General features: G+C 50.3%; 1 protein-coding gene across 1 annotated transcript; it reads left to right on the plus strand.

Moving 5' to 3' along the window:
• Positions 1–744: 744 nt before the first annotated feature.
• Positions 745–16,371, plus strand: TBX21 (T-box transcription factor 21). Its single transcript, XM_007530011.3, has 6 exons — positions 745–1,411; positions 12,599–12,753; positions 13,112–13,233; positions 14,324–14,482; positions 14,587–14,648; positions 14,848–16,371. The coding sequence occupies exons 1-6, from the start codon at positions 927–929 to the stop codon at positions 15,464–15,466; spliced, it is 1,602 nt and encodes a 533-aa protein (XP_007530073.1). The 5' UTR covers positions 745–926; the 3' UTR covers positions 15,467–16,371.
• Positions 16,372–16,623: the final 252 nt, after the last annotated feature.

Raw genomic sequence — 16,623 nt, forward strand, 5'->3', positions numbered from 1 at the left:
GTGTGACTTGCTAGGTCACACGTACCTGAAGCACGAACAGCCCTGGGACTCTGAGCACTGGCAACCGGGTGAGATTTCCAGGGAGCCTGGCTGCCTGTCCTCAAGGTGAGGGGGGAGCTTATGTGGGCCCCACCTGGATCCTCGTCCTGCAAATCACAACTGCTGCCCTCTGGGTGCCAGATCTGCCCTGGGCCTGGGGGTACAAGATGCATCCACAGCCTACCTGTGCCTCTGGTCAGGAGCAAGCACAGACTCTTTGCAAAACCACTAGAAGAATGCCTGGAGACAGGGGGGCATCACTCAATACCTGTTGAATGCTCAGGGTTGAAGTGACTACAGCCCTGTCTGTTCTCCCAGTCTGTTACTGATGCAAGAAGGCCCTGTGAGTCTCTTCTGGGATATCTCTGAAGGCTTCCGGTAGGAGGGGGCCTTTGGAACTGAGTCTTCAAGGACGGATGGGATTTCCAGGAGGGTCCAGAGAACAGGATGAAGTTTCAGGTGGAAAGCTGGCTCTCCAGAAGGCAGTTTTTATGCGCCAAGTGGGAGCCGCATGGGGACTCCCCGATCTCTACCTCTCTACAGAGTGGGGCCCTCCAGTCCGCACCGACCGCACAGAATTTGTAGAGTATTAGCCACGAGGGGGCGGGGTGAGGCGGGGCGGGGCCGAGGTGCCGGGAGGTGGGAGGGGGGCGCGATTTGGCGAGCTTCATAAAACCACAGCAAAGGCGCCGCGAGGCTAGTGACAGCGGCCGGCTGGAAAGGGAACCCGGGAGCCGCGCAGGACCCAGGCGTCCCCGCACTGAGGGGCCCCCGCCCCGGCGCCCTCCCGCCCCCGCCAGCCCCCCCGCCGCCCCTCCACCCCGCCCGACCCCGCGCGGACAGAGGCCGGTCCTCGACGGCTGCTGGAAGGTGCCAGCCCTCCCCGGATGGGCATCGTGGAGCCGGACTGCGGAGACATGCTGACGGGCACCGAGCCGATGCCGGCGAGCGACGAGGGCCGGGCGCCGGGCGCCGACCCGCACAACCGCTACTTCTACCCGGAGCCCGGCGCGCAGGACGACCGTCGCGGGGCCGCGGGCCTGGGGGCGCCCTACACCGGGGGCGCCCTGGTGCCCGCCGCGCCCGGCCGCTTCCTCGGAGCCTACAGCTACCCGCCGCGGCCACAGGCGGCCGGCTTCCCCGGCCCGGCCGAGCCCTTCCCGCCCGCCGCGGGCGCCGAGGGCTACCCGGCCGCCGACAGCTTCGCCGCCCCCGACCCGCGGGCCGGGCTCTACGCGGGGCCGCGCGAGGACTACGCGCTGCCCGCCGGGCTCGAGGTGTCGGGGAAGCTGAGAGTCGCGCTCAACAACCACCTGTTGTGGTCCAAGTTCAACCAGCACCAGACGGAGATGATCATCACCAAGCAGGGCCGGTGAGTCGGGCGCGGGCGAGCTGAGCGGAGGAGCGGCTCGGTCCTGCCCGCGCCGGAACAAGCACCAGGTTTTTCTTTCTGTCTAGACTGCTAGTGTCTCCCTCACGGTTTGGGGTTCAGCTTTGGGGGTGAGGGGTGGGCGGGCTGGGAGGAGGAGCAGGAGGGAGTTGTAGTGAGGACTAGGCAGCCGGGGTGGGGGGGGGCGGGGGGGGGGCAGCGTTGGCTCTTAAGGCCTTACAGCAACAGGCAGAGGATTCGCAAGGGAGGTGGAGCAGAGTAGGTGCAGAGAGAGGTTGATGTTGATTTAGGGGAAGGTGCCTGTAGTGTCAGGTGGAATTGGTATGGAAGGGCTGAGGAGAGAGCACAATGATTATGTAAAAGACCTTCATGTCTGAGGCTCTGAGATCCCAGGTTCAATTCCCAGCACCGCTATCAACCAGAGCTAAGAAAACTAATCTTTTTGGCCTGCGTCACTATTTGCTTTCAACTGGCGACGGTGTTGTGATGGGCAGAGGAGGCTGGCATGGGTGGGTCTGATGCCTCACTCCCCTGCCTTCAGTCTTACCCTAGTCCTCACCACCACCCCTGCCCTGTACCCACCTCTTGCAGTCCCCTTGCTGCTATGGAGCCCAGGTCAGCTGGGGGGGGGGGAGGCGTAAAACTGGGATTCAGTGACATGGAGTAGCAGTCGCCAAGTTTCCTTTCCGGTAGTACTTTGAGATCATATGTCTGGTGTGTGTGTGTGTGTGTGTGTGTGTGTGTGTGTGTGTGTAGGCTGGTAAAGTGTATGTGGGCACAGACCTGTTGCAGCCACAGGGCCCTGCTCCAGGGCACCAGTGCCCATGGGTTTGAACAAGTAAACCTCACCCATGGGTCCTAGCTGGCAACCAGACCTACACCCAGTGGCCTTTGAGATCTGTCCCCAAAAGCTTGCCCATCCCCCCTCCCCCACCGTGTAAGGGACAGGCTTTGAGACTGCTGCTTCTGGAGAGAGCCTCCTTCATGGGGGAAAGAGAAACTTGTAGCCTGTACGCTGTTTGTTTAGTTAAGAACCACTGAGCGGGCCTGCTCTGTGTCTGGCGTGTGGGATGTTGCACCCAACCTTCTGGGGAGGGGGCAGCCCATGTGGGTAGGGGACCAGGGAGGACGTCTATGTGGGGGGGGTTGGTTGGGGGGCTGTTGATTTGTCATCACTGCATCTAGGAGGCTTTGAAGAGCAGATAACAGGTGCAGGTTCAGGGAGGGAGAAGATGCCAAGGTGGGCTTGGGAGTTGGCATTCAGTTTGGATACTGCTGGATCATTCTTCCTTCTTGATGATTTCAGTAGGGTGGTCTGCAGTGAAGGACCTGTTCACCAATCACAATTTATCCCTGGGGTAAACCGTTGGTGTTTTATTTAAGACTCAGTCTTCATCTTCTAAGCCTGCTGCAAATTTTTCTCTGACCAACCCCTCTCCCAGCAGAGACCCCCCCTCAGTGCTCTCAGGTACAACTCAGGCTACTAGTCCCACTGTGAATGACTCGGAGGGGACCCAAAAGTTCCTGCCCAGTCTTCTTTCTGCAGATAGGGAAACTAGCCCAGAGATAGTAGAAGACTTTCCTGAAGTCACACAACACACCTACCGCTGACAGAAGTGGTACCAGAACCGACGTGGTATCTGCTTGGGTTTCCTTCTCTGCCCCCCCCCATACACACACTGCCCCCAGCCAGGGGTAAAAACAGCCGCCCACACTGACCGAAGGCCTCGATGCATTCAGAGTGCTTTCACTTCTAGTATTTCTCTGCATTCAAGACAGGTCAAGTGCTCTCTCCATTTTACAGCTGAGGACAATGAAGTACAGGGTTAGCTCATAACCTGCCCTCTACCACCCTATGGATGTGAACTCAACCCTCTCCTCTGTTGTGTGGCCAGGAAGCCTTCCAGCCTGGGGTTTGAGTAGGCTCTCCCACATATCTTGCTGCCAGCCCCTGCCTCTCCACCTCTCCTGTGTTGAGTGAGGGGGTGCATGGAGCACTAGTCAGAACTTCAGCTTCTGCCAGTGCCTGGTGCTGTGGGTTTGTCCTCACAGCTGGGAGGTGACTCAGGGGTCTGGGGCTCTGAGTGGGTGGGTGGGGCAAGGTGGGTGGGGTGGGGGGAGGTTGTTGCCCCTACCCCTGGGCCTCTTTCATTCCTGCTGAGTAATTCTCTCTGAGGAAAAAAAAATTTCCAGAGCACTTAACAGCTCTGTCTTCTGGTAGTTCTGGGAATTGAATCCAAGGCCTTTGGAGCCTCAGGCATGAAGGTCTTCTTGCATAACCACTATTATCCACCTAACCCTCTCTAGGCAAATTTGCCATTTCTTTTTAGAATCATATACTTACTTACTTTTACTATGAAAAATTCCAACACACATACAAGTAAAGAGAAAAGTGCAATGTGCCTCCATCTACCTTCATTCAACTTCAATAGTCTTCTTTCTTTTATTTTAAAGTTTATTTGTTTTTGGTGGAGTTAGGGTCTCAGTTTCACTGCTCCCAGGCCACTTTTCTCATTGAGAGAGAGAGAGAGACAGAGACAGAGAAATTCCACAGCACTAGAGCTTCTTCCAGTAGCAGAGTACGTCCCATGTGGTACCAGGGCTCAACCTTGGGCCTCATTCAAGGCAAGCACTCACCTAACCCATAAGCGAGCTCCCAGCCATTCAAGTTTACTAACAAGTGAGAAAGAGTAAGCCAGAGCATCACTTTGGCATATGCAGTGCCAAGGCTCAAACTTGGGACCGCATGCTGGTACAGTCTTATTTCTTCCTATCCTCACTCTACCTGCTGAAGGCAAAAGGGTTCAGTATTGATTTTTAGTTATAAGTAATTAGTAGACAAATTCTAGGCACTATGTTATTTCACCCTTATTTCTCTATTTAGTTCTAAAAATGACTTTAAAGATAAATGTGAAAAGTAACCTCTGTTATCCAAATTTCCCTGCTTTGTAAGTGTGTACATGTGTTACCTATTCTATTCTAGTCTATTTTTTTTTTTTTGCTTCCGGGGTTATTGCTGGGGCTCAGTACCTGCGCCACTGCTCCTGGAGACTCCCCCCCTTTTTGTTTTATCATTGTTATTATTATTATTGTTGTTGTTGTTGCTGTCGTCATTGTTGGACAGGACAGAGAGAAATGGAGAGAGGAGGGGAAGACAGAGAGGGGAGAGAAAGATAGACACCTGCAGACCTGCTTCACTGCTCGTGAAGAGATCCCCCTGCAGGTGGGGAGCTGGGGGCTTGAACTGGGATCCTTATGCCAGTCCTTGTGCTTCACGCCAGGTGCACTTAACCTCCTGCTCTACCGCCCTACCCCCTGTTCTTTTTTTTTTTCCCCAGAACACTGCACAGCTAAGGCTTATGGTAGTGGTCGTAGTGGGAATTAAACCTGGGACTTTGGAACTTTAGGCATGAAAGTCTTACATATAATTATTATGCTGTCTCCCTAGCCTGAGTACATGTGTGTTACAATTTTTCCACTTTCCATCCATCTAAGGGACTGCTTCACCCACCTCGGAGCTTTGTCGGGAGGAGTAGTGACTACTCACCACTTTCTTTGATGCCCCCCTTGGAACAGATCTTCGGAGTGGGGTGAAAGGGACAGAGGATACTTGTCCCCATTTTGATCACCATGATAGATTAGCTTGGCCTTCACTGCTGACTTCTGAAAAGCCAGACTTGGGCTCAGAGGACAGCTCTATCTCTAACCTCCTCCTCTGGAGAGCTGGCCTGTCCCTCTGTGGCATCGAGTGACCTGTCAGGCACTACTTCATCACCCACTTCCTTCTTCCTTTTTGAAAAATCCTTCCACCCTAAGCCCACACATGGTCTCGCAGCCTTTCACCCTGGTCTGACTCACTGCCTCCTGCACTCTCCTCTCCTTCACACCCTGGACCCACCTGTCAGGGTGGACCATGGTGCTGATCCCAACACAAGAATGGGACGGGTAGTGGAGTGATTATCAGGCCCAGAGACTGATGGGCGGGGAGGGGAAGTTGAGGACGAAGGCACAGTTCACCTACTAGAGATTCTTGGTGCACCAAGAATGGAGACTTGAGGTGCCCACCCCTGATTTGTATTTCTGTGTGCCTGTGTGTGTGTGTGAGAGAGAGAGAGACAGCCCCGGGTGTGCTGGGGAGCATGTAGCCACTGGTGGTGGATGTTCTCAGTAGAGGAAGAGCGAGACTGTGTCTGGGTGTCTGGATGTGTGGGTGTGCATTCATTGCTGGCAATCCCCACTTTTCTGGGTGTGATTAGTTGATTATTATAATTAAGTTAACTTTGGGTAGCTGTGTTGTTAAGTGGCTCTATTAGCGTTGTGACATTGGGGGTTGACAAAACAGTTTCAGTCCTGTATGCTCACCCTTGTGTGCTGGCCTCACAGCCATTCCTCTCCATGTTCCTGGCCCCAAACATTTTGGAGTTCTAGCTGACGATTTTGAGTTTGACTGAGGATGATGGGCTTCCTCTCTTGGGGAAGCTGTACTTTCTGTTCAGCTGTTTGTGCGTGTCCGCTTTCTATGAAGTGGATCTGAGCTTGGCAGGGATGGGGGTGGGGTGGCGGTGGAGAACCCCAGGTGTCGGCAAGTATCTTGCATTCTGATGGGTAGAGTCCTCTTCTCAAGGTGGTACCAATCTTGGTGATGCCCACCAATCAGGTCTGAGAGGGCCTGTTGGCCCACAGGTTCGTCGGTATTAGGTATTAATAATCTTTCAAGGTCTTGCCAACTGACTGGCAAAACCATTTCCTTTTAGTTTGTACATGCTGAGGGTGAAACTCAATTCATGGTGGGTGTGCTGAGGTGGGGTCGGGGGGCGGGCGAGAGATTTCAGTTTTCAGTCCTTGCATGAGAGCACCATGCAAAGGGGAAGCTTCATGAGCAGTGAAATAGGGCTGTGGCACCTCTCTCTCCTTCTCTAGATGTCTTTCACCCTTGATCTGGAAAAAGGAAAAAAAAGTAGAAGAAGGGTCCGCTGGGAGCAGTGGACTTACACAAACCTCACCAATGGGGGGACACTTCATAAGTAGTGAAGCAGGTGTCTCTCTGCCTCGCTCCTTATCCCTCTTCCCCAATTTCTCACTGTACTATCAAAACAGAAAGAAAAAAAAACAAGGAAAAAATGGACTCGGGACTGGTGCATTTGTAGTGCCAGCACCAAGCTACAGAAGTAACCCTGGTGGCAAAAGAAAAAACAGGAGAGAGGAATAAATAAAGGTACGAAGGAAGGAAGGAAGGAAGGAAGGAAGGAAGGAAGGAAGGAAGGAAGGAAGGAAGGAAGGAGGAAGAAGGGGTCTGGGCTCTGGCACACCTTAAGCACACATAATAAATACTAAGTGCAAGGACCAGAGCAAGGATCCAGGTTTGAGTCCCCGGCTCCCCACCTGCAGGGGGGATGCTTCATAAGCAGTGAAGCAGGTTTGCAGGCGACTATCTTTTTCTCTCCTCCCTATCTCTCCCCTCCTCTCTCAATTCTCTCTTCTATCCAATAAAAATGGGGAAAAAATGGCCCCAGGAGCAGTGGATTTGCAGTTGTTGGCACCCCTAGTGATATCCCTGGAGGCAAAAAAGAAAGAAACAGAGAGAGAGAGAGAGAGAGAGAGAGAGAGAAAGGAAGCTACCGAGAGTGGTGAATTCACTGAGCAAGCACTGAGCCCCAACAATAACCCTGGCACCAATAAAATAAATAAAAATAGAGGGCGAGGCGGTAGTGCAGTAGGTTAAGTGCACATGGTATGAAATGCAAGGACCTGAATAAGGATCCTGGTTTGAGTCCCCGGCTCTCCACCTGCAGAGGGGTTGCTTCACAGGCAGTGAAGCAGGTCTGCAGGTGTCTATCTTTCTCTCCCCCTCTGTCTTCCCTTCCTCTCTCCATTTCTCTTTGTCCTATCCAACAACAACAGTAATAACAACAACAATAATAGCTACAACAAGGGCAACAAAAAATGGGGAAAAAATGATTTCAAGGAGCAGTGGATTTATAGTGCAGGCACTGAGCCCCAGCAATAACCCTGGAGGCAATAAATAAATAAATAAATAAATAAATAAATAAATAAATATATATCAGGGTTGGATGTTAGGAGCAGCAGAAGAATTTGGAGTTGTGAACCTTATCCTCTGAGGCTAGAGTGGTCAGTCGTCTTTGGGGGCCAGACCCATCTCTACGCCTTGTCTCTCCCCAGCAAAGTGTCATGTTAATCAGGGACTATTTGGGGTATCCAGCTGATGGTGATTCTAGACTTTTAAGGTAAAAAGTCCCTCTGCCAGCAATAAAAACAGAGCTGGAGATCACAGCAGGTGCTCTGACCTCATCTGCTTCCCCACCTAGGAGCTACCTCCAAACATCTCCAAGTCTCAGATTCTTCAAATATAAAACTGAAAACAGTATTTTATATCTCAGAGGGCTGGCTCGATGGACTGGCTGCTGCCTATGCAAAGATTCATAACGATCTTTTCTCCTTCGTTCTTACAAGTTTTGAGAGGAACTGGCTACAACATAGGAAGTATTAGTTACCTGATCTCCGCTGTAGAGTGATTTCACGGTAGACACAAGTTGAAAATATTTTCCTGCCGTTAAGTGCTGGAGGCCTCATTGCTAATGTTTGATTTCTCAAGCCAACTGGCTTGCTCAGCCCCTGGGAAGTAAAGTTCTAGACTCTTGCTCAGGGTGCATCAGCCAGTTCAAAGCCCATGGACAGCTTTGGGCCTGAGAGAAGATGGGACTAAGTTTCACATCTTGTAGGAAAAACTTGGGAGTCAGGCAGTAGCGCAGCGGGTTAAATGCAGGTGGCGCAAAGCCCAAGGACCAGCATAAGGATCCCGGTTCGAGCCCCCGGCTCCCCACCTGCAGGGGAGTCACTTCACAGGCGGTGAAGCAGGTCTGCAGGTGTCTGTCTTTCTCCCTCCCTCTCTGTCTTCCCCTCCTCCCTTGATTTTTCTCTGTCCTATTCAACAATGACGACATCAATAACAACAACAATAATAACTACATCAATAAAACAAGGGCAACAAAAGGGAATAAATAAATAAATATTTGGAAAAAAAGAAAAAAACGTATGCAGCATAATAATGAAACCAAGACCTCAGATATTCAGGATACTACTCCACTGTTAAGCAGCTTTCCTGTCCCAACTTTTGCATTCCTTCTATCTTTTTGAGGCAGAAAGAGAGAGAAAGAGGGAGAGACAGATATATAGAGAGGAGAATCCCATGGCACCACTGTACCATGCATAGAAGCTTGGGAAAGACAGGAATGTGGCAGAAGGCCCAGGAGACCTTCCCAAGGGTGCTGCTCTGGAATCTTCTTGGGACTAGGGTCCATTCAAAAGTGTTGATAGGCTCCTGGAACCCTCCCTTCCCACGGAGCAGTGGCTTTCTCTCTTTTTTTTTTTTCTTTCTTTCTTTCTTTCTTTCTTTCTTTCTTTCTTTCTTTCTTTCTTTCTTTCCTTCCTTCCTTCCTTCCTTCCTTCCCTCCTTTTTTCCCCTCTATTTTTCAGGACTTCTCAAAGGAGGAGGGGAGTAATGTGTGGGAATGAAGAATGATTCGGATGAGGGTTTGATTTTGCCATCCTGAAAAGCTCTGCTTTCAATTATTGGGTTAGTAGAACCACCATAAGTGATGGTGATGGCTCTGGTGCTGGCTGTGCTGCTAGGGACTGTGACAGTACTGGTGACAGTGGAGATGGTGGCTATTCGTGTCGGTGGTAGTTGTGATGGTGGAGGGGATGCTTGTGGTGACAGATGATGAGGGTGGTGGTGGTGAAGGTGCTGGTGGAGGTGGTGGAGGCGGTGGACATGGTCGTGGTGTGGGTGTGCTTCTTTCTCTGAATCGATGACACAGTGGGGACAGTACAACATCCTACCTCCAGCTTTCTCCACTGTCCCTGGGAACCAGGACTTTGAGCATGAGGGCTGATTTGATAGAGTTCTCTTTAAAATAAAAGTTTATTTATTATTGGCTAGATACAAAGAGAAATTGAGAGGGTGGAGGAGAGAGACAGAGAGACACCTGTAGTGCTGCTTCACCACTCCTGAAGCTTTCCCCCTGCAGGTGAGGACCAGGGGTTTGAACCCAGGTCCTTACACACTGTAGTACGTTTAACCAGGTGTGTTTCTGCCTGGATCCACAGATCTTTACACTTTATTATTATTATTATTTTATACAGAGCTCTGCTCTGCTCTGGTTTATGGTAATGTGGGGGACTGAACTTGGGACTTTGGAGCCTTGGGCATGAGTCTCTGCATATCCAGTATACTATCGACCACCCCACTCCCCTGCCGCCACCACCCTAGAGTTCTCTTTTAAGTAGATGGGAAGCTCCTGTCCATCTACAACTACTCTCAAAGTCTAGGAGTGGAGCAGGCTACCCTGGAGGCTGGGGCAAGAAGGGCCTCAGAGGGCTGGTGCATTGGGACAGGAGTGTGTTGTTGCTGTGAAAGTCACAGTAGAGCTACACTGGAGGTGGTGTGATGACCCTTCACACATGAGGTCTGGAGTTTGATCCCCAGTATCACCTGCGTGAGGTGCCCTGGCTTTTCCTCTCTTTCTCCTTCTCTCATTAATAAATAATTAAAAAAAAAGTCACAATAGAGAAGATGGGTCTGTAGGGGGGGAGGAAGGCTGAGGCCAGACCAGGGTTCAGGGTCTGAGGCATGAAGAACTATTAAGAATTACCTGGGGTGGTGGTGGTGGTTTTGGTTTTGATCCCCTTACTCAGGAAGCAAACTATGGTGAGAGTCAGTGTGTGCAAATAAATGTCTAGTAACTGACCCTCTGACAGAAAAAAAATTTTTAATCTTTTTTTCCCTTTTGTTGCCCTTGTTGTTTTGTTGTTGTTGTTATTATTGTTGTTGTTATTGGATAGGACAGAGAGAAATGGAGAGAAGAGGGAAAGACAGAGAGGGAGAGAGAAAGATAGACATCTGCAGACCTGCTTCACCGCCTGTGAAGCGACTCCCCTGCAGGTGGGGACCCAGGGTTGGCTGGTCCTTGAGCTTGGTGCTATGTGTGCTTAACCCGCTGCGCTACTGCCTAACCCCTGAAAAATATTTCTAAAAGCCCTGATTCATACAGTTTTCTGACTTCTGTGATACAAATACTCGTACAAAATCAGGGATCTGGGTGGTGGGTCCCCTGATTAAACACACATAGTACTAAGTGCAAGGACCTGTACAAGGGTCTGGGTTTGAGCTTGTGGCCCCCCCACCTACAGCCGGAATGCTTCACAAGTGATGAAACAGGTCTCGGTTGTCTACCCTTCTCCCTTCCTTCCTTCCTTCCTTCCTTCCTTCCTTCCTTCCTTCCTTCCTCTCTTTCTTCTCCTTCTCCTCCTCCTTTTTTTTAAAAAATATTTTATTCATTTTTAAAAAATATTTATTTTATTTATTCCCTTTTGTTGCCCTTGTTGTTTTATTATTGTAGTTATTATTGTTGTTGTCGTTGTTGGATAGGACAGAGAGAAATGGAGAGAGGAGGGGAAGACAGAGAGGAGGAGAGAAAGACAGACACCTGTGTGAAGTGACTCCCCTGCAGGTGGGGAGCCGGGGTTCGAACCGGGATCCTTATGCCGGTCCTTGTGCTTTGCGCCACCTGCGCTTAACCCGCTGTGCTACCGCCCGACTCCCTTTTTTTTTTTTTTTAACCCAAGCACTGCTCAGCTCTGGCTTATGGTGCGGGGAATTGAACCTGGGACTTTGAAGCCTCAGACATGAAAGTCTTTATGCATAACCATTATACTATCTGCCCCCACTGTTCTCTCCCTCTATCTCCTCTACCTCATTTAATTTCTCTCTGTCCTATCAAATAAAAATGGGGGGAAATGACCTCCAGGAACAGTGGATTTTTAGTGCTGGCACTGAACCCCAGCAATAACCCTGGAGGCAAAAAAAAAGCTGATTTCAATTGTACTATCACTGAATTTGAAGTTGGAAAGAAATGTGCAATAGTGGGCGTTGGGCGGTAGCACAGCGGGTTAAGTGCACGTGGCGTGAAGCAGAAGGACCGGCATAAGGATCTTGGTTCAAGCCCCGGCTCCCTACCTGCAGGGGGGTCGCCTGACAAGTGGTGAAGCAGGTTTGCAGGTGTCTGTCTTTCTCTCCCCCTGTTTTCCCTTCCTCTCTCCATTTCTCTCTGTCCTATCTAACAATGATGACTTAAATAACAACAACAATAATAACTACAACAATAAAAAACAAGGGCAATAAAAGGGTAAATAAATAAATATAAAAAAAGAAATGTGCAATAGTGCACACTATGCTATTTTCACTGTATGGGTACAGCAGACACAAATAACCTTAGATGATAGTAACATGTCGAAAAAAATCAAGAGTTCATTTTTTTTTTTTTGGTATGTGCATGGTTTATAAGAGAGTACACTTAATGGCAAGTTTATTTTATTTATTTATTTATTTATTTATTTATTTATTTTTGCCACCAGGGTTATCACTGAAGCTCAGTGCCTGCATGATGAGTCTATCACTCCCAGTGACCATTTTCTTCTCCCTCTTCTCCTCTCCCTCCTTTTTCCTTTCTCCTTCTCCTTCTCCATTATTGATAGGACAGAGAGAAACTGAGAGAGGGAGGGGAGATAGAGAAAAAGAGAGACCTGCAGTACCTGCTTCACTTCTTATGAAACTTCTCCCCTTGTTCGGGTCCTTGTGTATGATAATGTGTGAGCTTAACCAGGTGCATCACTGCCGGGTCTTCAATTCATGTAATTTTAACTCATGACTGGGTGCTGGGCAGTGGTACACCCAGTAGAGCATACTTGTTAATGTGCTCAAGGATCTAGGTTCAACCCCCCAGTCCCTACCTGTAGGGGGAAAGCTTCATGAGCTATGAAGCAGTGCTGCAGGTGTCTCTCTATCTCTCTATCTCTTCCCCTCCCCTCTCAATTTCTTTCTGTCACTAAAAAAGGAGAAAAAGAGAAAAAAAAAGAAAGAATAATTGGTCACCAGGAAATGTAGATTCACTGTGTAGACACCAAGCCCCAGTGATAACCCTGGTGGCAATAAATAAAGGAAGGAAGAAAGAAATACTAAATGAAATTAAATTATGGTTGTATTTAACAACTGCCCAGCAAAGTGGGAACGATCTCTAGCACAGGCGTGGCTGTCCTAAGGGCCAGGGACTGATGGATATTGGTGGATTTCTCTGTCCCTCACCCCTTCAGGCGGATGTTCCCATTCCTGTCATTTACTGTGGCCGGACTGGAGCCCACCAGCCACTACCGGATGTTCGTGGACGTGGTTTTGGTGGACCAGCACCACTGGCGCTATCAGAGTGGCAAGTGGGTTCAGTGTGGCAAGGCGGAGGGCAGCATGCCAGGTACGCAACCCCTTGGGAGCCGTGAGCACTTTTTTCTCCAAGACTGAGCGCCCCCTGGTGGATCCAGTAGGAACTCCCAAACACCTGCTGTACCCACAACCTTTTGGGTTAATTTTCCATCTTGTCCTAGCGGATCACACCCCACTCCACCCCACCCCACCCACTTCTCACTTCCGGTTCGTGTGTCATCTCTCTTCCACTTTGCTTTTCTATCTTCTGCCCAGTCTTCTGCCCACATCACCCCTTCCCGCACTTTGTCAGATGCTCTTGGGTAGCCTTCTTGCCTTCCCACTCAGGACAGGAATCACCAGAGACCTATCCTCAGGGACTGCCTACCAAAGAGATTAATTATCCACAGGAAACCGCCTGTACGTCCACCCAGACTCCCCTAACACTGGAGCCCACTGGATGCGCCAGGAAGTTTCATTCGGGAAACTGAAGCTCACCAATAACAAAGGGGCCTCCAACAATGTGACCCAGGTGGGACACCTCCCTGGGACTGGGTCCCCCTCTTCCCTGGGTCCTAGGTCACAGGGAGACCTGTGGGCTGATTCTTTTCTGAGAGAGTCACATCTTGTCCTCTGATTCTGGTTCTTTTCCACCCATGTGGGAGGAGGACAAGGTGGGAGGAAACTGACTCTCACAGACAAGGCTGCCCAATCCAACTGGGGGTGTCATCACAGAACCCTAGATTCTGGCTGGTGGATGTACATTCAAGGCATCAGGCAGGTGCCAGGGAATGGGTAATATTTCTCTAAGTTATGCTGTTATGAGTGCCCTTATTCTTGGCTGAGAGGGTTTCTCAGTGGGTAGAGCTCAGGACTGCATGTGCCAGAACCATGTCCGAATTCTCCTTTCTTCTTTTATAAAGTAAATACATCAATACTTTTTAGTAGGGCCAGAAAGTACCCTGAAAATCCCCTTTTCCGGCAAGGGACAAGAGGATAGAATTTGGGACCAGAGATATCTCATCTAGTAGCGCATGTGTCTTACCATGCCTGAGGCCCTGGGTTCAAGTGTGAACCATATGGGAACATGACAGATGATGGAGCAGTGCTGAAGTGCCCCTCCCTTGCATCTCTCTCAAAATAAGGGGGTGGGAGTTGGTTAGGAAGACAGCATAATGGTTATGCAGAAGACTCTCATGCCTGAGACTCTAAGGACTCAGGTTCAGTTCTTGGCACCACCATAAGCCAGTGCTGAGCAGTGCTTGGGGCTCTCTATCTTTATCTCTCATTAAAATAAAATAAATAATTAAAAAATGAAAAACACTGGGTTCAGGAGATCACTCAGCCATAGGTCCTGTATGCTCAAACTCTGAGCTCATTCTTAGATCCACATCAAACAATCAACAACAACAACAACAAGATGATAGAATTGTGCCTGAATGAGTTGGGAAGTAGAGTTTAAAGACCTGGGAGAAGTTTCCTACTGACTGTATGTATAGGAAGAGTGGACACTATGATCTTGGAGTTCTCTCTACCCTATGCTGAGCCCTCATGGGCAGGGAGTCCTTTCAGCCCTCTCTCCCCCACCCTTGTACCCACAACCACCCCTCTCTGTCTTTCAGATGATTGTGCTGCAGTCTCTTCACAAGTACCAGCCTCGGCTGCACATTGTTGAGGTGAATGACAACGAGCCAGAGGTGGCCTGCAATGCCTCCAACGCACATATCTTCACTTTCCAAGAAACCCAGTTCATTGCTGTGACCGCCTACCAGAATGCCGAGGTGAGGGGGAGAGGGGGTGAGCAAGTGTAGGCCTGAGTCTGTCTTTACTGGGAGGGGTTTGGGAAGTTCCCCAGCCCCAGACTCTGAGTTTCTCCTTGTTTTAGATCACACAGCTGAAAATTGATAATAACCCTTTTGCCAAAGGATTCCGGGAGAACTTTGAGTCGTAAGTGCCCCTGGATTCAACTTGCCTTTACAGAGACATCCTCTTGGTCCCTCTAGACACTGGGATTAGCATGAGTTGCTCTGTCCCTGCAGGTGGGAGAGGGTAGGATGGGGGCGGGACACTCAGGAGGGCTGTGCATAGGGAGCTCATAGGTGCTGCTTCTGCTCATGACTCAGTCTCTTGGCCTCTTGTGTTCCAGCATGTATGCATCTGTTGACACCAGTGTCCCTTCCCCTCCTGGACCCAACTGCCAGTTTCTTGGGGGAGATCACTACTCCCCTCTGCTTCCCAACCAGTATTCCGTGCCCAGCCGTTTCTACCCAGACCTTCCTGCCCAGGCCAAGGATGTGGTACCCCAGTCTTACTGGCTGGGAACCCCCCGGGACCACAGCTATGAGGCCGAGTTCCGAGCAGTCAGCATGAAGCCTGCATTCCTGCCCTCTACTCCTGGGCCCACCATGTCCTATTACAGAGGCCAGGAGGTCCTGGCACCTGGAGCTAGCTGGCCGATGGCCCCGCAATATCCTCCCAAGATGAGCCCAGCCAGCTGGTTCCGCCCCATGCGGACTCTGCCCATGGAACCTGGCCCTGGAGTTCCCGAGGGGCGGGGGCCAGAGGACCAGGGCCCCCACTCAGTGTGGACTGAGATCACCCCTCTTCGGTCAGAGTCCAGCGACTCAGGACTGGGCGAAGGAGACTCTAAGAGGAGACGTGTGTCTCCCTACCCTTCCAGTGGTGACAGCTCCTCCCCTGCTGGGGCCCCATCTCCTTTTGATAAGGAAGCTGAAGGCCAGTTTTATAACTACTTTCCCAACTGAGCAAACAGGAAAGGAGCATAAGAGGTTGGAAGACACCAATGAACTGAGCCGGCAGACTCAGGACTCAGGCCTTAGGACTCCAGCTCCCTCTGTCCCTTCTCCTTTGGTCATTGGTTGGAGATGAGGCGGGGCAAGAAGGAATCTGCTGCTTCCTGGCCCACAGAGAAAGCTGGTGGGAGCATCCCCACCCCTTCTTGTACCCTGACTACAGTCATTTATTTACCTGGTGCTGCTTCTGGCTGTGGACTCCCAGCTGGAGAAGAGAAAGGAAAATGAGAAAGGGATTGGACACAAGGAGCTTCCTTCCTTCTGGGAGTGGACTGTGGGGAGTCAGGTGGGGAAGGCCTGGCCTGAGACTCAGCTCTCTTCCTTTGTAGAGTAACTTTTTGTTTGTGTGTGTGTGTTCATCTCTCAGCTAAAAATAAAGATACATGAATTTCTAAATAAGCCAGCCGGGGACTGGGAGAGGATTCCGATGACTTTGGTCCTCAACCTGGGCCTCAGCCTTCCAGAGACAGTGGGTCCTGGGGAAGGGACTTGGAATGAGACATCACTATACCTCAAGAAGTGATGTCTTGCCAGGGGGTGGTCATGTATTTGTGCCCGCTGTTTTACTTTTTTTTTTTTTTTTTTGGAACAAGGGAAGCTATTTATTGTACAGAGAGTGGTGTCTGGATATATTTCCTTTGTCTCCATCACTTTCTGGAAATAAAACATGGAACTGTGAAGTGTGTCCTGCTTTGGTGTTTGCAGGGGGAAATCAGTGGAGTTCTCAGGGTACCAGAACTGTCCTTTTGGCTCTCAAACAGCCTGTGCCACCTAGAAATGCCATGTGGCTTCTAGGTGACAAGTGAAAGCAAGGCTGCTTGTCCCATCTGCAGCACTCAGGCTGGTGGTGGAGGGGTCACGGCAAAGGTAGAGGAGGGGTTGGGGGGGGTCCTTCAAGGAGGGATGCCTGGCTCTCTGTGCATTTCTAGAAATACCGAGTCTCATTCTTTGTCTTGTGGCTACTCAAGAATTTAAGCTCAAGACCAGAGTTGGATTGTATGAGATGGCCTACAAATGTTCTTGATCTACAAGTATTGACAATTTCATACAATTCAACCGAGTATATCTCAAGACTGTGGCACAGCGTTTGATAAAATAGCATTCAGTGG

The sequence above is a fragment of the Erinaceus europaeus genome, chromosome 12 (genome assembly GCF_950295315.1).
Source record: "Erinaceus europaeus chromosome 12, mEriEur2.1, whole genome shotgun sequence".
NCBI lineage: Eukaryota > Metazoa > Chordata > Mammalia > Eulipotyphla > Erinaceidae > Erinaceus > Erinaceus europaeus.